Here is a 20267-nt window from a genome sequence, read left to right on the forward strand (position 1 = left end):
TGCTCAGCTTTCGAATGGTTCAATAGTAATTGCAAAAACTGTAAGGGCAGTTTTGACCATCTTAATCGGCTACGGCCCTACATTCATTTTTGAGAAAGTTGAAAAATAGTCTTTTGCACATGTTTTTGGCGATTCTGAACCATTGTGAGTCGTCAGGGGCCTGAGGACTACTCGCGGATACGGTCCTGTCCGTTAGGATTGACTATAGCGGTGGGGGGTATTAGGATCGACGCTTCGCGTTACCGAAAACCGAAGGTCGGGAGTCGGGATCAGTCGGAATCGGAATCAGTCGGGATCAGTCGGGATAGCTGATGGCACTGTTGTGCTGGCTTTCTCACCGTCGGTTGTCGCGGTGTATAGTGTAGTGTCTTGTGTCTATATGGATTATGGATTCTCGATCATGGCCGATTTGAGATTTCACCGACAACAGTAAGTACAGACATCATTTTCTTGAACTATTGTACGCTTGTATCCTTTCATTTTCGTATAAAAATAGTCTTATTACATTATAATACATATACACTGCTGTGCAAAAGAATGAAGCACCCGGCCACATTTACTAGAAAAGCGTTAAAAATCAAATAAGAACACAGTAAGTTTTGAAAAAGCATTCCGCTGTTTAATTGAATAGTTCTGAGAATATGTGTGTTATTGCGGATTATCTAATACATACTTTAAATGCAATAAATCAATCATTGTACAATACAATTTCTACATAAAGATATTATTTGTCATTATATCTCTTATAATTATACTGAGTGCTTGTTTCTTTTGCACAGTGGTGTATATACTTATAAGAAGAATTAGACATAGTCGGTTTATATACGTTGTTGTCAAATAATGTTAATATTTTAATATCGAATTGTCTTTAAAAGTCGTTATAGTTAAAGTTGTTGTAGATCAAAGACGTTAACGGTCAAAGTCATTGCAAAAACGCAAGAATTCGGGCCATTTAGATTTGTTATTCCCATAACAGGCGTCTCGGCTAGGGGGAGGTCACCGCGTCCGGCAAGTCGCGTAAATAAATATGTATGTATACCGTACCGAATTCGTGTTTCTAGCCGTTGAATTATTTATTTATTATTAATTGTGATTTAGTTTTTAACTGTTGTCTATATTATATGTAATTGTTGTTGTAATTATAACTATTGTATATGTAATTAATAAATTTGCTCTTTCTGTTGCAGATTCCGAAGAGCAGCTTGGTAGCCGTGGTCGCTGATTTCGAAAATTGAAAGCGAGACCCAGCGGCAGCGTCGTATCGTATTTTCCTCAAGGAGGAAAGGACGTGAGCGTGAGTATTCACCTATTATGTACCTTCCAAATTAAATTGTGTTATTGAATATCCACTAATGAACAATTTATTAATTCGATTTGAATTCTTTACTTATTATTAATTCGGATGTAGCCAGAGCTGGGGAAAATAGTATTTTAAATAGTAAATAATCCTATTTATTTTTTAAAGTATATGTACAACTCTGAAAAGAAAATATTTTATTTGATGCAGTCATTTTTGAAAATAAAATAATTTATTCGAGGCAGTAATTTTTTTGAAAATAGTATTTCATGTGAAGAATATTGAAAATATTTGTATTTTGTCTTCATATATCTTCAATTTCAATTTTTAATATTGCTGAAAATAATGGTACTAATTCTATTGTATTTTATCTTATATCTTAAATAGAAGATTATTTAATATTTTGTTTCCTTTTTTGATTCCAGGACTTCACAACAACTTCACATCAACCACAACGCAGCTTGACTGACACCAACCTCAACGCAGCTTGACACCAACCCCAACGCTGCTTGACACCAACTCCAACACAGCTTCACTTCTCCTCAACAAGTAGTAAGTGAACAAACAACTGTCTTTCTTACTGGTAGATTTTGACGAGTGCAATGACTAATCACCGGATCAATCATATTTACCGTAACATATATATTTTCTGTCAAAAATCAAATGGACTCGATATATCCCGATGGAATTTTACAAAGATTTTTTAATACCTTGTTTCCTTTTTTATTTCAGGATTCTACGCAGCTTCACTTCAACACCTACGCAGCTCGACACCAACTCCAACACAGCCTCAACAAGTAGTAAGTGAACAAACAACTGTCTTTCTTATTGGTAGATTTTGACGAGTACAGTGACCGTGGAAACGCTAGGCGTTCCTGCGGGTAATAATCTGTTTCTTAGCTAGGTAGGGTCGCTTTTTGTACGTCGCGTTTGTTTTTATAAATTTAACAATTTCGATAATATGATAGATTCTCGAATTTGTTAAAAGATAACAATCTTCCGTAATTTGGTGCATAATTATTAGAGTCGTTTTTTATCATCAAGAATGTTTGTATATTAAAATTATTTTAAATTGATCGGAAGCATTAGATATCAGGTACAAAAAGACAATTCGCGACTGATAGATTCTTTAGACAAAACAAGTTAACATATATTACTTTTATAAGTACTTTATGTTTAGTACTTTTTCCATTAGTTCGAAACGTTGCTTTGTCCAAAGGATCTTCCGAGGGTTTTTGAAATACATATTTCCATAAAAATTGAGAACAAATAAATCAATAAATTATTGAATATTTTTATTAAAATCTTTCTTAGTCTCTTTTCGCTCAACAATTAAATTGTCCTGAGCATTTTCATTAATTTAATATTTGATTTGTAAATTGAGATTATATTTTGAGTTGAAAGTAGAGTCATTTTGCAAAAATGCATGAACGTTAGCCCGTACAAAATCTAACGGATTCTTTTAGTTAGGATTTTCAGAATAATGAGGTTCCCTGCTCGTTGCCCGAATCCTCTCGCGTGCCCAAGTGCTACTCAAGAGGATGACAGCAACGGGCACATGGAATATTATTTTTTAATCTTATGTGTGGCGACTGACAATCGTTAGTGTATCGTGCACGACGCATTTTCCACTTCTGTGTGTGTGTGTTAGGCAGTGGAATTGCGTCGGCTTCTTAAACTAGATTCGGTAGCGCATATTCCCATTAATCTGTGACATGCTACATGGCTTCTCGTGAAATGTGTGTGCGCGTAGCTTTCTCAATTCATTAAAAATAACATGCAATATTAAAAATTACGCGTGTAATTAAATTTAGTATTAATTCAGCTGTTGTTTCGATTTATCCCGCAATGATTACTAACATTGTCAGTCGATTTCAGGAAAACTGGTACGTAGTACCTTAGAGTGTGCTTGTGATTCGAACGTTAGGGTGCCGGAGGCGTCCCGGGACGTTCTCTCTAGGTGTTAGGCTGTTGCACCCTGGCGTCTGTGTGAAGATCGTGTTGCGAATGTGTTGGAGAGCTTGTCTTTTGCCATTTTTTAAATATAGGGGTAGGTAGGTAGGTAGCTTACCTTTTTGGTGCGACTGTTCGTTCTAAGTAGGTAGGAGCCGGGACTGACTACCGCTTTCTCTTCGTGCTCGATTCTTCCTGCTCGTGTAGCTTTTCGCGGACGTGGACGCGAACGCGCGCGAATCAGGGTTTCGAAACGTTGCGCAGCTGCTCGATTGCACCAGCGGACGATCGGCTTCTCTCGAAACTTGCGATACGTTTCGGAAGTCGTCGATCGTTTTCACTGCGAGCACGTTTAGGGTTTCAGTTGTTTGGTGGACCTCCGAAGAAAAAGAAGAGGCTATATGCTGAAGTGGCTCCGACAAATTGTCGCTCAAGAGGGCAACTGCAATGGCCTCGCATCTTGGGATGCGAAGTCATTTCATTCATTGTCACTGTACTCATCTGTAGAAGTAGTAGTAGTAGTAGAAGTAGTAGATGTAGTTAGAGTTGCACACATGGGCAGGCCACGCCGCACAGTGGGGTATTTCGCTGAAAAACGGGAATAAAATATTGTAGCGTTATTTATGGGCTCAGGGTCATAAATAAGTAGGTCGTTGGATTCGTCTTGACGCCAGCTATAACATTATCAGATAAAAATTGTATTTTAACATTAAAAAATCAAAATATTTTTTATTTTTTGTAGAAAAAATTTTCTTTTCGGAATTTTAAATATAGAATTTTGTACATGTTTAAGTACTGTTCAACTTTTATTCGAAACATTTTGTTGTCAGATTATCCGAAACTCTTGAAAAGTAGTGATAACGAAACGCTTTGAGTACGATGTACAGAGTTCAGGTTGGTGTACAGGGCACTCACAGATTTCATTCTGTCATCATCTAAATTAATATTGTTATTAATATTTGAACATTACCAATCCTTCTGCAAGTTTTTTTTCGATTTCGAAACGAAAGTCGCCACTTTCGACGCTCATTTCTACTGAAATTAGTTATAACTCTCCAATCCGGAACAATCCGGAAGAAATTTTTGTTGGACTATGATCGCAAAGCTTTATAGAATGTAATGGTACAAGAAGGAGTGCTCAATTCAATTCAATAGTATACCAAAATTATCAATAAAGTTTTGAAATCGAAAAAAAACTGACAGAATCATTGGCAATGTTGAAATATTAATAACAATACTAATTTAGATGATAACAGAATGAAATCTGTGAAGAGTTTGTACACCTATCTCAACTCCGTACATCATCGTAATCAAATAATCTTCGTAATCATTACATATCACTACTTTTCAAGAGTTCGGATAATCTGACGACAAAATGGTTCCAATAAAAGTTGAACAGTATTGGAACATGTACAAAATTATGTATTTAAAATTTCAAAAGAATTTTTTTTCGACAAAAAATAAAAATTATTTTGATTTTTTAAATGTTAAAGTACATTTTAAAGTACAAGTTAAAGTACATAATCTCATAGCTGGGGTCAAGACGATTCCAACGACCTACTTTTTTATGACCCTGAGCCCATAAATAACGCTACAATATTTTATTCCTGTTTTTCGGGCAAATACCCCACTGTGCGCCGCGCCGCCCCAACGACCAGCGGAGATGGGCACGTCCGCGATTTCCAGTTGCGAAAAAAACCACGCGTGTTGCATTAGTTATTTCTGAACAGAAATAAAAATTAGCGCTGCGGACATGCTCACGATTTCCATTTACTTCAATCAGGTATATTCAATTAACTTCAATTTCCATTGTATTCGATATGTAGCGTTGCGAATGAAATAGTCGCCATTCCATTTTCCATTTTTACCAATACTTGAAGCAATTTTGAGATATTGCAATTTTTTAAGAGTAAAGTTTGTATAGTTGTTTTGCAGAAAATTTACAGTAATCATTTGGATCTCTGTTCGTTGAATTAGCGTTGCACAGCAGAAGAATCGTGTTTGCGTTCGAATCTTTCGACATTTCAGGCGCCCATGCTCCAGCTGCAACGAGCCACTGCAAAAGTGGTCCACGCAGTCGATACGGCTGCCGGGTGCGGTGTAGGTATTCGCGATTTCGATTAGAGTTGCGAGAGAATCATAATCTGTTGTCGCGATTGTCTTAGTGTCGCGAAAAATACCACCGCGTTGTCTATAGGCGGAATTAAAGTGAACGCGATAGAGGAACGATCGCGTCTACACGCATATTGAAAAAACGCACCTAAACGATTCGATTTAATTATTTATAAGAGTCGCGAACTCGTATTATAGTAGAGGATCAACATAACGGAACCAGTAGCGCACGGAGCATACGACCATTAAATTCCAGAGATACTTTATATTACTTTAGAGTTTTTGATACCGTCAAAATTGTGGAGCATACGCCCACCGGATCACTACGTAGAGAAGAAACGTATTGGTACGTTCTTAGGCCAGGTTTGCCGTAAGCAGTTAGCGCAAAAAAATCACGGTGCAGGTTACTACGTTCAACTCCCCGCGGTGTGCCATAACAGACGCACGTGTGCCATAACAGACGCACGTGTGCCGTTCCAGCAATGGAACAAGTGTTTCCGTTGTCATTTGACAATACCGTACGCAAAAAGAAGACGTATTAAGTTACGTCACCTGTGGCGGTATGCACGACAATGCCATGGTGAGCATCGTATTAGCATCTAATGCGGTGCAAGCCATGGTGTTGGGCGTGACTTGCGATGGCGGAAAACACTGTAGCTTACCTGAACCATTTGGCCATTTGATGGTGTGTGAGCGCTAAATGCAGGGAACGGACCACTGCGTTTCACCAGCATGTATACTGTATACTTTTCGGACTAATCCCCCACGACGTAGTGGTTCGATCGCGTTGGTAGACATACACGATGTGTATGTAAACTGTAAACGTATCGAACGCCTCGTCGGCCCGTAAGGTAAAAGACGAGGTATCATTACGTTAAGCGAAGTAGTTTTATCGATGGAATTTTTAATGTTCGTCGCGCCGCTGGTTTTTGCAATTCTGCAATAATATTCGAGGTCGCGAAGTATAGTCCTCTTCTCGTATGTTACCGTGAGAATTTGCAGAATCGAATCAGTTCAATGTGTACGTTTTCAATAAGTGGTAGAAAACACCGCCTCCTAGAGTTGCGATAAATCAAATGCCGCACTGCACCTCGACACGACTGCTTCTAAAATAGAATAGCAATAGTTGTTCCGTTTCATCGTTTTACTATATTTTTGTGATTTAAAGGCGCCTCTCCCTTTATTACTGCGATATTAACTGCATTCGCACAATGGTACACATCTGCGTACAGTACGCAGCGAAATGTTTCAGAATCATGTGCTTTCTCGTATCGTGGGGGTTTATAAAATGAGTATATGGAATAGAGTAAGAACTTTTACGGCGTACGAATATCACATTAGCCTGTATCTTCCGGATGGATGTCTGCAGTACGTCCGTATGGGACGTTTGTATGTCCCACTGACTTCCGATTTACAGTCGTGGACAAAATTAAGTGGACAGAACATAAATTCTGAATAATCTCTATTTTCATTTATTGCGTTATAAATTTATTTGGGATGTTTAATATGATAAATGTTTATACACAACGAAAGAACATATTTAGTATGTGAATGTATAAATATAATGTTTCTGTTATTATTTATACGTAAGTTCGATCGCGGAACTGCCGATTTCAAAATGTTCGATTGTAGAGAAATGGGTTCGCGATTGTTCGAATGTTGCCCGCCAAACTAATCTTAGACAACTATTTCAAATTAAATAACGGATCGTGTGGACAAGGAATTGACTGGAGGAATCGCGTTTTGTTCGAGATCTGTTGGTGAACTCGTCAGTAAGGCTAATCCAACAGATCCTCCCTTAGACGCGCGCAGATCAAACCGTGTTGATCTGTATTGTAGTGAAATGTGCTGATCGTGTATGCAGCAATCACGTGAGACGCTCAAGCAAGACTGGTCAGTGTTACTCGTTCAGAGATTCGGAAACGAACTGCTGAAAGTACTGGACGTTGGTCTTAGCGAGAGGTCGGTTAGGCTCCTCGTGGGTGGAGAGGTTGACCTTAGACGAGGAAAGGGAAGTAGAATCTATTGTAATGAGGGAAAGAACTGTCCGGGTTGGTTCAGTCAACTCGTCGTTTACCAATCAGGACACCCTTAATTGTTCAAACTTCCTTCCATGGTGACTGAGAGGCTGGTCTAGTCGGAAGGAAGAGTGGGGTGCTACCTGGTATGAAGGCAAGAGCGGTAATTGACGTCGCTCGACGGTTGACTGTCGCCCCTTGACCGTATCCTTAAAAAATTGAATGTTTAACCTTGGACTGAGCTTAGCGAACGCGGGCGTACACATCTGGGGTTACACATCTGGGGTTGTAATTTATGACGGCGAGGGTTCTTTAGAGTTGTATCTTGAGTGACCGTGAATATTCTTAGCCCGGGACGAAGTAAGTATTCCGAGAATTGCCGGATGTACAAAATAACATTTGGCCGTACCTGAGTGACCGTAGCATAAATAATCTTCTAATCCGAAAAACGGTTGGTAACGGCTATATCATAAATAAAATACGAAGTCGACCCTTAAGCTCTTTATTTCGCGCGGCAGTACGGTTCACTGCAGATGCCATGGTTCTTTATGTTTAAAGGAGAATTTCCGTTAACGAATTTCTTGCGAGGAAAAACATTTCTTTGTGTAGGACTACTGTTCGGCGTCGACCGACGGTCGGAGGCGCCTGACGCTGGAACCGCTCAGTAATGAGCGCGCGAGGACGGCAATGAAAAGGATCGTGAGAATGAGGGAGAGATATTAGTTTCAGAGTGGAGTTCACACTGCACTTTATTTCAAACTGGAGTCGCCGACTGGATCGAAACTACGGAATTCTTGCGCGTGCGAGGGTCTGCCTTGGAGCGCGACGGAGATCTTGTGCGAACCTTGACAAGGGCCGCCGCGGACGGAGATCTTCACGCGTTCGTCGGAGATCTTGGCGCGGGAAGAATCCCGGATCGCGACGCGAACAAACCGAATCGTCTGCGACTCGAAAGAATTGGCGAATGGATAGTTCCAGAAAGTGCGGTGATCGTCGCGAACAAACAACGTAGATAAAAATGAGACTGTGTTACTTGACCGATTGTCTTAATTCGAAGAACTGATGGGAAGAGGCTCGCTCCGCCAAGGGAGGGCCTTTAAATATTCGCCGAAACGGCAGGCGGGGTCGCACGCGATTGGTTCCGGATCGATCGCGTGATCCGGGAAGACGACGGTTCAAGATTCGAATAGTGGAGATTTGCCGGTGATGGGAGCTGACAAACACACCGTAGCCTCGCGCTACGGTTACGCATGATCGCTACGCGACTCTAAACAGGGTTGAAAAAAGAGCAGAGCGAACGGGGCTCGACGGTTGGCGTGCCGACCGGCAAATTCACAATTCGAATCTTGAACATACCGCCCGCCTCGAAACACTAGTTTCGAAACGCAGCGAAATCGCAAGAAAACATGGGATGACGGGGGGCATCGCGACGACGAAACTTAAACGATAGAGGGAATGCGTGTTACAATGCCCGCGCACGCTAGTCCCAGAGTGGCCCGAACGGCAGACCGCCCGCCGTGGAAAAATGGAAAGATGCGAAATGGAATGACGCGGATATGACGCTACGGGCCGCCCGCCTTGACGGAGCGAGGGCATGACGGTTGAGTCGCGTACGCACGGGAACGAGGGTCCGCTGGATGTAGACGCAGATGAATGAGTAAGATCGCTTGAGATGAATTTTACAGATTTGACACCCATTTACAATACCATGACCGTCATCGCTGTAGGCGCTAGGTATAAGAGGAACGCGAACGAAGCGAAAGATTGAACTGCGTTTACAGACATTTATACATAATTTGGTGTTACATTTATTGATACAACTAGCGCAAGGTGTAGGGAACGAGGGCCGCCCGCCCTGTCGGAGCGAGGGCGCGACGTTTGAATCGCACGCCGGTGCAATAGCGCGAGAGCGTAGGCGCGAAGGCGCGGATGCGGAGGCGCGAGGGCCCGAAAGGGCGAGGGCAGAGGCGCCACTGCGCGAGAGCTTAGGCGCGAGAGCGCGAGTGCACGAGAGTGCGGAGGCGCGAGAGCGGATGGGCAAGAGCGCGAACACGTAGGCGCACGAGCGCGAGCGCGAGCGCACGAGAGTGGAGACGCGAGTGCGAAGGCGCGGAAGCGGAGGCGCGAGCGCGCGAGAGCGGATGCGCGAGTACGCGAGATTGTGGGCGCGAAAGCGCTAGAGCACGAGAGCACGAGAGTGCGAGAGCGGCGGCGTGAGTGCGCGAAAGCGTAGGCGTAAGCGCGCGAGAGCGGAGGCGCCAAGAGCGGAGGCGCGAGAATCCTGCCGCTTGCAGTTCTAGGCGGGGAATGGTCAAAGGAGTCACGGGAGGATACTTTGACTGACCCACACAGTGATGCAGCGGGATGCGAGAACCCGAGCGAAGTTGCGGACATGATCTGCGTGCGATAGAGTGGTCGAGCGAGTGACTTGAAAGGGGGTCATAGATGACCCAACATAAGATGGTAATGTGGGCAATGAGTTGCCCGCTTAAAACACGATGCAGACGGTCCAGAATTACACTGGAATTCACGTCGACTTCGAGAACGAGGTGAATCGCGGTCGAACTCGATAGATCAGAATCGACCCAATTCAATGCAGAAGATTGAGCGAGAGAACGAACATCATGCATGCGTTCCGGCATGCACGTTGAAAAAAGTTGCAGAAACTCAGAAAGATGAGCGAGAGCTCGAACGACGTGCATGCACTTCAGCATGCACGTTACGAGGAGTTGCGAAAACTCCGAGGAAGGAGCGGAAGCTCGAAAGGCGTGCATGCGCTTCGGCATGCACGGTGAGAGGAGTTGCAAGAACTCCGAGGAAGGAGCGAGAGCTCGAGAGACGTCCATGTGCTTCGACATGCACGTTGCGAGGAGTTGTGAGAACTCCGAGGAAGGAGCGAGAGCTCGAGAAACGTGCATGCGCGTCGGCTTGCACGTTGAGAGGAGTTGTGAGAACTCCGAGACGTGAGCGAGAGCTCGAAACATGTGCATGCGCGTCGACATGCACGTTGCGAGGAGTTGTGAGAATTCCGAGGAATGAGCGAGAGTTTGGACTTCGTACATGCGCTTCGGCATGCACTTTGAAAGGAGTTCGAAGAAATCCGAGAAGTGAACGAGAGCTCGAATGTCGTGCGTGCTCTTTGACATGCACGCGGAGACGAGCGGTACCCACGGAGACAGAATCGCTTTGTCTGAGCTCGAAAACGCGAGGGTGGACGCGAGGTGCGAATTGACCTCGGTTAACGGCACCGGTGAAAAAGTAGAGGAGTCCGGATAACGAGAGGCTGTTCCTACGGTTGGAGCAGCGAGAGTATGCTCGACGAGCGTAGTGTCCTCGGAGGACGGAGCCGCTGAAGAAGCAGAAGACTCCGAAGACGGAGGCTTCGTTCTTAAACTCGGAGCCGCGAGAATGGGCGCGAGGTGCGAACTGACCTCTGAGGTCGGAAACTCTGACGCGGGAGAGGATTCCAAAGAAGGAGGCTCCAGAGGAGGGGCGTCCTCATGCAACAACGAGTGGTGACGCTTGTTACACACGCGGCACGAATAGGGACTTGGACAGTCTTGACGGGCATGATTATTGCTCAAACAATTGACACAACGCGAGAACTGTTTGACGAGGTTGCGACGGCCGCTGGGGCGTCGCGCCTTGAATTTCGGACACGAGCTGAAAATATGAGAAGCCCGACAAATGGGGCATGGAAGACGCGACGTCGTGGAGGGTTGCGATGCGGTCGCGGCGTGAACGCGCGAGGAACCGGCTGCAAATCGAGACGAGACGCGTTCAGGAAGCGCGGAGAGTGAGGAATCCAAATTCTCCTCAGACTCTTCAGGATCACGAACGCTACAGTCGATGGAAGACTGAGAGCCGAACGACGGAATCACACGCGGAATGAACTGATTCCCGAAGACCGACGGACACGTGTATCCGTCGCCCGGAAACTCGGTCGGACTTACGGCGTCGCTGGTCAGCTCGTCGAGATGAGCCGTCAGGAGCGATAGCGCCTGTAGATAGACCTCTTCGGTTGCGTCGAAGTGGTCCTCCAGGAAGTACGGGAGTGTCGCACGTGCCTCTCGTGGGATGGTCGTGTACAGTTGCGTGTGCCCGTGATCGAACTTCCTCCACTGGTGCTGAAGGTTGGCGATTCTCGATTGGAGGATGGACCTGGTCCATCTGCCCTTCCCCAGTTTCTTGAGGCTGCTGAGAGCATGTTCTATGGCTTGCTGAATTTGAACGTGGGCTTCGAAGTTGTCTGCCATGATGTGAAATTCTCGTCCACTCCCTCACTTGCCTGTTCGTCACGATCCGGCTCGAAGGACCAAAATGTTCGGCGTCGACCGACGGTCGGAGGCGCCTGACGCTGGAACCGCTCAGTAATGAGCGCGCGAGGACGGCAATGAAAAGGATCGTGAGAATGAGGGAGAGATATTAGTTTCAGAGTGGAGTTCACACTGCACTTTATTTCAAACTGGAGTCGCCGACTGGATCGAAACTACGGAATTCTTGCGCGTGCGAGGGTCTGCCTTGGAGCGCGACGGAGATCTTGTGCGAACCTTGACAAGGGCCGCCGCGGACGGAGATCTTCACGCGTTCGTCGGAGATCTTGGCGCGGGAAGAATCCCGGATCGCGACGCGAACAAACCGAATCGTCTGCGACTCGAAAGAATTGGCGAATGGATAGTTCCAGAAAGTGCGGTGATCGTCGCGAACAAACAACGTAGATAAAAATGAGACTGTGTTACTTGACCGATTGTCTTAACTCGAAGAACTGATGGGAAGAGGCTCGCTCCGCCAAGGGAGGGCCTTTAAATATTCGCCGAAACGGCAGGCGGGGTCGCACGCGATTGGTTCCGGATCGATCGCGTGATCCGGGAAGACGACGGTTCAAGATTCGAATAGTGGAGATTTGCCGGTGATGGGAGCTGACAAACACACCGTAGCCTCGCGCTACGGTTACGCATGATCGCTACGCGACTCTAAACAGGGTTGAAAAAAGAGCAGAGCGAACGGGGCTCGACGGTTGGCGTGCCGACCGGCAAATTCACAATTCGAATCTTGAACAACTACGATCCGTTGCAACGGAACACGTATGTAAGTGCCTTTTACTCAATTAATTCCTCTTTTTTTGGGAACATTCATAAATAAGTAAACTGAATTGTTTCTCTGTAAATCAAAGAAACAACATTCATTGTTTATTATCCACTCTGTCCCAGCAGAGATGCCTTTATGGACGTGTAAAAGTTGCCTCTTTTGACACGCCGTTTTTACGTCAGAAATGAGATGCATAAAAGGCACCTCCCGCCAACCGTCAAAACTACGTCTGAAAAAGTTCGCCTTTTTGGACGTTCATTCATTGGAATTTCATTCATTCAATTCATTTGGAATTCATTACCTATTATTATTATGGCGAATTTCATAGTATCGAATCTTCCCTTTTCCTTTCTACCAGTTGTACTGCAAGGCGAATACGTGGATTTAATGCCGGAGGCGGAGGCAATACCGAATCGGATTCATCATCGCTGTCACTACCCCTCATCTTCATAGATTTTTCTTTTCCTATGTCCTATTTCCTAATTCCGAAAGTCCGAAGTTTCTTCAGCCATTTTCGCCGTTCCCTTTGTTTTTGCATAATAATCTGAAAACATTATAATATTATTATAATATATAACATGATAACACATTATTTCCGTTCTTCGTAACTGTTTCAATCAGGAGACTGATAAATAATAGTTTAAAACCTTTTCATTCCCTGATTCAAATAAAATTGGTAAACTTCCGTACCACCCAAATGATGTGTTACCCACTGGCACGTTACAGCTTTTTTTTAATGTGGGTAGTTCGCCGATAGCCCTATAGTCCCACATATTGGCTGGCTTTACATATAGCACAACTGCAATGTTACAATTGGCTTGGACAAATATAATTATAGTAAGTATGCAGAAAAGATTAAACTCTTGTAGTCTTTTATGTATAATTACTAGCGGTGTGCGAGAACTCGAGAATGTCTAGATCTCGATGGTCGAGACGGGTCGAGAAGACATCGAGACGAGACGGGACGAGTTCTCGAAAATTTCGAGTTTCTCGATTGTGTCGAGATTCTCGAAAATGTTCGAGATTCTCGAAGGTTTCGGGATTCTCGAATGTGTCGAGATTCTCGAAAGTCTTGGGATTCTCGACGGCTTCGGGATCTCGAATGTCTCGGGATTCTCAAACGACCAGAACTAGCACACGCGGAGGCCTTCTCAAGGAATACCCCCACTTCTCCCGGCCGCGCGTCTCGCTCCCCTTGGCGGCCTTAGTTGCTCCGAGCACTTCGGCCGCCACGGGAAGCGAGACGCGCGGGCGGGAGAAGTGGGGGTATTCCGCGGATATTCCTTGAGAATGCCTCCGCGCGTGCATATTTTAGGGTGTTCAGTACTCAGTACTCAGTACTCAGTACCCGATTACTGGCGATTACCTTTATGAGACTGGCTTCAAAATCGATCGCGGTATGAGATTTCCGATATATTTGTGGCGTTTTGAAAAACACGTCATGAAATTTATTTTTTGAATTTTCCTTTTTCTTCCGTAATTCATTCGTATAGAGTATAGAGTATATGTAGAGATGTAAATGTTGGGGTTGGGTAATGAAGTGGAAGCAATTAAGTAATGCACCAAATACGTAATAGTTATGATATTTTATAATGAATTTTCATGTAAAAAAATGCTAATTTCTCTACATTGTCACATAATAATCTTGTTCTCGACGGTGTGACAATATTTCCAGTCGTGGAGAACAGTCTCTCGCTGGTAGCTTGAGTGGCAGGGATACCCATATACCTACGTGCCGCTTTTCCTAATATAGGAAATTTAGTAATATTTTGGTCCCACCAACTTGTAATATTACTGTTTCGGCACGTCGGTATATGGGTATCCCTGCCACTCAAGCTACCAGCGAGAGACTGTTCTCCACGACTGGAAATATTGTCACACCGTCGAGAACAAGATTATTATGTGACAATGTAGAGAAATTGGCATTTTTTTACATGAAAATTCATTATAAAATATCATAACTATTACGTATTTGGTGCATTACTTAATTACTTCCACTTTATTACCCAACCCCAACATTTACATCTCTACATATACTCTATACTCTATACGAATGAATTACGGAAGAAAAACGAAAATTCAAAAAATAAATTTCATGACGTGTTTTTCAAAACGCCTCAAATATATCGGAAATCTCATACCGCGATCGATTTTGAAGCCAGTCTCATAAAGGTAATCGCCAGTAATCGGGTACTGAGTACTGAGTACTGAGTACTGAACACCCTAAAATATGCACGCGCGGAGGCATTCTCAAGGAATATCCGCGGAATACCCCCACTTCTCCCGGCCGCGCGTCTCGCTCCCCGTGGCCGGGAGAAGTGGGGGTATTCCTTTAGAAGGCCTCCGCGTGTGCTAGTTCTGGTCGTTTGAGAATCCCGAGACATTCGAGATCCCGAAGCCGTCGAGAATCCCGAGACTTTCGAGAATCTCGACACATTCGAGAATCCCGAAACCTTCGAGAATCTCGAACATTTTCGAGAAACCTAAAATTTTCGAGAACTCGTCTCGATCTCGAAAAAAATTCTCGTCTCGTCCCGTCTCGACATTTTCGAGATCTCGCACACCACTAATAATTACCTAATTACCATAACTATTATATACATACTGAATACGTGCTGAAAGTGTTAAACGATGAAGCTAGATTAAAAAAAAAAAATAAAGAAAAAGATATCCGAACATATATGTACAGTGGCGTGCAATAATTTTCGGCCGCTCTAAACGAGACGATAACTTTTCTAATATTATATTGTACTGTACGAATTGAACTTTTTTGGAAGCTAGAACAATTAGTTGACTACGGGATTTGAAAAAATTTGTTCAAAAATTGCAAGTGATCGGAATTGTTGATAAAATATTAAAAGTAGCATTTTCAACTTTTTTATGTGGTTGTTACGAGCCAGGGCCGCGAGCAGCTTGAGTGGCCGGCGAGGTGTTTATACGCAAGGAATAAGATTTTAATTTGTTAGTAAGTGTGCACGGACGAACCCAATGCGTAATTGGGGAGCCGCTAGGAATTGATGATTGCGAGGACGAACCTGATACGATTGTCAGGGAGCCGTTAGGATGCGGACGAACCTGATACGATTGTCAGGGAGCCGCTAGGTTGGATAAATCTCTGATTGGATGATTTTGGTAGGAATTGTTAGTGGGCCTCGTAACAAGTATAATCTAATTGATACAATCCGAGCGGTTAGATTGTATCGTGTGGGAACGTTCACTTATTCGATTAGGATATAGGAACGATAACGATGGGTTTAGTGAGTTTACACGAATTTACTAAAGAACACAAACAATATATATTCTAATTAAAGACGTGTGTTACAATTGTGTATATGTCGCGAAAGAAATGACTAAAAGAGAATAGAATTGAATAATTATCTAACTAAGTGCACGGTTGTAACGCACTGGCAATGCGGGGGTCTCGAATCAATCGTAAAGGAAGGCCTAACAGATTTTATACCGAGCTCGCGGAATCTGTACGGTTGACGTTGTTTCGAAGGGGAACTTTAGCCCGATCTAACTAGGAATTGACTTTTCGAGATACAGCACGACGTGACGCGATGCGTGTCTACCGGTGTACTAGCCCCCGAGTGCAGAGATGCACGGGTTTATATACCCCTAAAATGAGTGGGGTGATCTATTAATTATCTAAAGTCGCGTAGTGCCAGACTCTCGTTTTTTGTCGTTTTCCATTAGACCGAGCCAGAGTTCGGTCTTCGTCAAAAGGGACTCGAGATACGATTCTGTTATCTAGGGACGCTTCCTGCCAGACACGATCTTGAGTACGATTTTCGTGGGAAAGTCGAAAAAGATCGGTTCTGTAACCGTCACATGGTCATATATTGAAAATTTAAAAAGTGCATTTTGTAGATCTGTGTCAATTATACGCACTGTGGAAGTTTCATCGAAATCGGCTGATGCGAGTAAAAAACGACAAGCATTGAAAGATGTAACAATCCTTAGATTTATTGCAGTTAGAAGTCGAAAATCGTGAAAATCTGCATTTTTTACCATCTTTAAACGTTTGTAGCTCATTGCAACATCGACCAATTTTGACGATATTTTCAGAATATGTTTCATTCACACAGATCAACAAAATGTATTTTTTAAATTTTCAATATAAGCCCACATAAAAAAGTTGAAAATGTAAATTTTAGTATTTTGTCAACAATTCCGATCAATTGCAATTTTTGAACAATTTTTTTCACATCCTGTTGTCAACTAATTGCTCTAGCTTCCCCAAAAAGTTCAAATCGTGTAGTACAATATTAAAAAAGTTATCGTTTCTTTGAGAGCGGCCGAAAATTATTCTACGCCACTGTAACAAGTTATGAAAGACAATGTAGCAATGGTAAAACAATAATTTTTTCATTCATTCCTAATTAAATATACTTCGCGAAAATATCCGTAACATTAAAAATTTCGGAAGGACCTAAAGAAGGAGATTCTATTGAGAAAATTCCAAATTCGGATGATTTACAGGGACTTTCATAAAAATCTTTTAGGTATAAAAATTTTCTACCAACTATCTTGTATACGTCGCCTGATAATATTACATTTTGAACAAGAATTATGTCACCATTTACAATAGAACAACAGTTATTTGGCTCACTAGTTTTTAAACTGAAATGATGGAAATCAACGCGTTTAAATTGTTTACTAGCTGTAACATTTCTTATTAAGGGACCGTCAAAATGTTCATTTTTAAAAATGGGAAATTTACTACTATGCATCTTTTTTTTATTAAAAATATGACATTTTTCCGAATGCCGTTTTACTATTTGCTCTGATATTTTATCACGCGTTCGAATAGATGTTAAAATAGTTTGTAAATAATTTTCAAAATGGAAAGCTCCGAAATCGTGCAGTGGCCCATGATTTCTTACATCTTCCGCAATGTGTAACAGATTGTGAACATTGTGAGAGAAGTGCTGTTCTCCATATAGTATTTTAAATGTTTTAACGAAATAATTTAGCAACTCAGATGCATAGTCAATTAATGGAAAATATTTCGAATTGGATAATATAATGGTTGCTACATGCAACGAAAGAAAATTAGTGTACTGATCTTTACTTATATTATTTAATAAGACTACTGGGCCTGTATAAAAAAGAAACTGCCTAAATTCCGTTGCTTTCCATCGTTTCAGGTCATTTAAACTTCGTGGCTTTCTATTAAATTCTAATGGCATGCACTTTGCCAGAGAAACTAAGCAATTTGATATATTAAGAAATTTCGAATGTGAAATTTTTGTGGTAGGTTTTCCACAGCACCATAAGTTTAAGAGTAATTTCTTCATAACACCCAAACAAATTGAATGCATGTGTAGGAAGGAGTTTATGTTAAATTGAAGGAGAGTTTGTATTTAGACGAAATATCTGTTTATTACAAAGAACTGTTCGCTTCGCTGGTTCGCCTAAGACTGAAGTCTCCTGACATTTCTGCGAACGCGAAAATGAAACAAAATATAGTTTTGACTCCGATAGGTGGGGCTACTTTGCACCCCCACTCTCGTGAATACTTCTCTAAGGAGTGGGAAATTCGCGAGAGTGACGTGTCGCGAGTTTGCCCTTGTAGCGGAATTTCCATGGGCCCTACACCCTCAACATGCCTTCTGCGTCTTCAGGTAACGGGTCCTTTTTTCATTAATGGGGTCCCGTACCATCGGCTTGGGCCTTTAGAAATTCGGTGTTTTATGACTCTTTGCGAGGGCTATTGAGACTGTCGCTAATAAACCTAATGGCAACCCTAGCAGATGTCTTAATGACACTACCTGACAGTTTCCTCAAAAATAGCTTCTATTGTCGCGTGAGTCCTAAAACCTCTCCAGCATTTGCACCGCACATGTTAATTTTACTGTGTGCAGCTGGCCGCTACACATGTAATCAAGTGGAAAAGAATTGATCATGTCAATACCCGGAATATTTTCTAATAAAGTTGTACCCGCGTGAAGATCTTCATCAACTTTCGATCTAAACTCAACACTCAGTTCGCAATTTAATATTATTTACGTCTGGAAAACATACCCTTTTATCAATATAATCTCCTTCAATATGGCATTTTGTGCAAGAATGATATCCCGTATGATGTTTTATGCATTTGATAAAAGCTTTTGCGGGAGCATCACAAATAAAAGATTTTATTTGTAAATGGTATAAATGTTCATTAATTAAGAATCTACTATTAGTAAGGACTATTGCCTCCTCAATAAAATCGAATAGAAAACTGTTCGCGTCTTATGGTTTCTCATAACCATGGTAAATACCGATCATATCTACATGTGTATATCCTGCTATACTACAAAGAATTGAATATACTTGGCTGCCAGAACTCTTTGATAATGGAAGACCGTCAATATTAACATTAATTTGAATTGTATTATTTGTAAAACAAGAAATGTCTACAAAACTGACATAGATTTAAAATGACATTCTTTAAACCGAAATGGTAATAATGCCCTGGCTCAATTTCTTTGGTAACGACTGTCCTACATGTTTTTAACAGAGTTCTAGCATCCATTGTTAAATTATTTGGAATGGGCTTCATTAATATGGAAAGGAAATCGTTAACTGCGACATGTGAAATACTATGTTTTACAGCCCATTCCGCTAAACTAACATGAACATTTATATCATTATTATTGGCTGTCGCGTAACAGTCCTGCAATGCGCGGTATTGCGAAAAGGATAAAGCTGCAGTGAAATTGAATTGAACGAGCTTTAATCTTGACCTTCGTGATCTGATTCGTAACGTGTGTAACTTGTTTAACACTTCGATATTCATTGATTGTATGTTCGCGTAATTTAATGCGTTCCTTCGGGGAACTCTCAAAGATTTCTAAGTATTTTCTTAGCGATGTGAACCGACTCTTGAAATAAGAACGCGTTTGCTTCAGCGTAAGCATTTGTTTTTTGATGGAAATTTGAGACAAGGTAGATGAAGGATTGAAAAGGGAATTTAATTGGCGCGACATTGAGAACGAGCCTACCTTCGCTGAAGATTTTGTCCACGGAGTTGTCCCTTCGCCGTGTGGTTGCACGAGACATCTCTGGATCTTCAGAAGATGTATGTGTATAAGTACTCGGACTCGTACGTGTCCTCGTCGTCGCGCTGTCGTTGCCACCGCTGCCGTCGCCGCCGCTGCCGTCGCCGCCGCTGCCGTCGCCGCCGCCGCGCCGCTGTCGGCCAGATCTGCCCACGTATTGCGGGCATATGTGAGGGCAAGGGTGTTGACAGAGGATATCCCGGACGAAATACGTGTCCGCATTTTCGCCGCTTTTAGCACCAACTGCATCGCTTTCACGAAATCGGCCTTCTTTGGCTTTGCGAACATGGTTGATCGCATTATAGCCTCTGTAACATTCATTTAAATAGATATATTAATCGATGAATTAATAATTAGATTCAGCTGAATGAAAGATGTGCAATGCTTACCGTATATGGCCTTTATTGGGCGCGTGTCGTGCAGTGATCGTTTATTACCGGTACCCGTCAACGTGTATATATCCACCACTGCGTCAGAGAGGACCTCCTTGAAACACACCTTCACGACATCTTTCACCGATTGCCCCCCCCCCCCCCAATTGGACCAAATACCCAACCTGAAAAAAAATAAACATTACTTTCTATATTCATAAACTTAATAACACAATACTCTCTTCTTGTTCTTATACATATATTGCAATATACATACGACACTGCGGTAGACTTCAACGGGAGCATTCTCGAAGCTTTGTATCTCCTCTAGATTTCGTAGAGGCAGGCAGTCGGGTCGCTCACCCAGATGTTTCGCCGCCAT

At 42.8% G+C, this 20267-nt stretch overlaps 1 protein-coding gene, 1 long non-coding RNA gene and 1 pseudogene across 2 annotated transcripts; 1 reads left to right on the forward strand and 2 right to left on the reverse strand.

Annotated features, from left to right (window-relative positions):
- Positions 1 to 293: 293 nt before the first annotated feature.
- LOC143218386 (uncharacterized) lies at positions 294 to 4123 on the forward strand. Its single transcript, XR_013011036.1, has 4 exons — positions 294 to 429; positions 1188 to 1294; positions 1723 to 1849; positions 2030 to 4123. It is a non-coding gene; the product is annotated as an uncharacterized LOC143218386 (long non-coding RNA).
- An 8754-nt stretch (positions 4124 to 12877) lies between these two features.
- Positions 12878 to 20267, reverse strand: LOC143218323 (uncharacterized). The gene is made up of 4 exons (XM_076443455.1): positions 20143 to 20267; positions 19904 to 20070; positions 19458 to 19822; positions 12878 to 13012 (listed from the first exon to the last, which is right to left on the reverse strand). Exons 1-4 carry the CDS (start codon positions 20265 to 20267, stop codon positions 12941 to 12943), a joined length of 729 nt encoding a protein of 242 aa, XP_076299570.1. The 3' UTR covers positions 12878 to 12940.
- On the reverse strand, positions 17080 to 18988 carry LOC143218535 (uncharacterized; annotated as a pseudogene).

Source organism: Lasioglossum baleicum, chromosome 19 (genome assembly GCF_051020765.1).
Source record: "Lasioglossum baleicum chromosome 19, iyLasBale1, whole genome shotgun sequence".
Lineage (NCBI taxonomy): Eukaryota > Metazoa > Arthropoda > Insecta > Hymenoptera > Halictidae > Lasioglossum > Lasioglossum baleicum.

Excerpts from the sequence above, each read along its gene's own strand:
- LOC143218323 (XM_076443455.1), bottom strand. The coding sequence starts at position 20,267 with ATGGCGGCGAAACATCTGGGTGAGCGACCCGACTGCCTGCCTCTACGA. Across the intron at positions 20,071-20,142 it reads GTATGTATATTGCAATATAT|GTTGGGTATTTGGTCCAATT; the intron begins GTATAAGAACAA and ends ATTTTTTTTCAG. Across the intron at positions 13,013-19,457 it reads GGACAAAATCTTCAGCGAAG|ATTATTATGCAAAAACAAAG; the intron begins GTAGGCTCGTTC and ends TAATGTTTTCAG.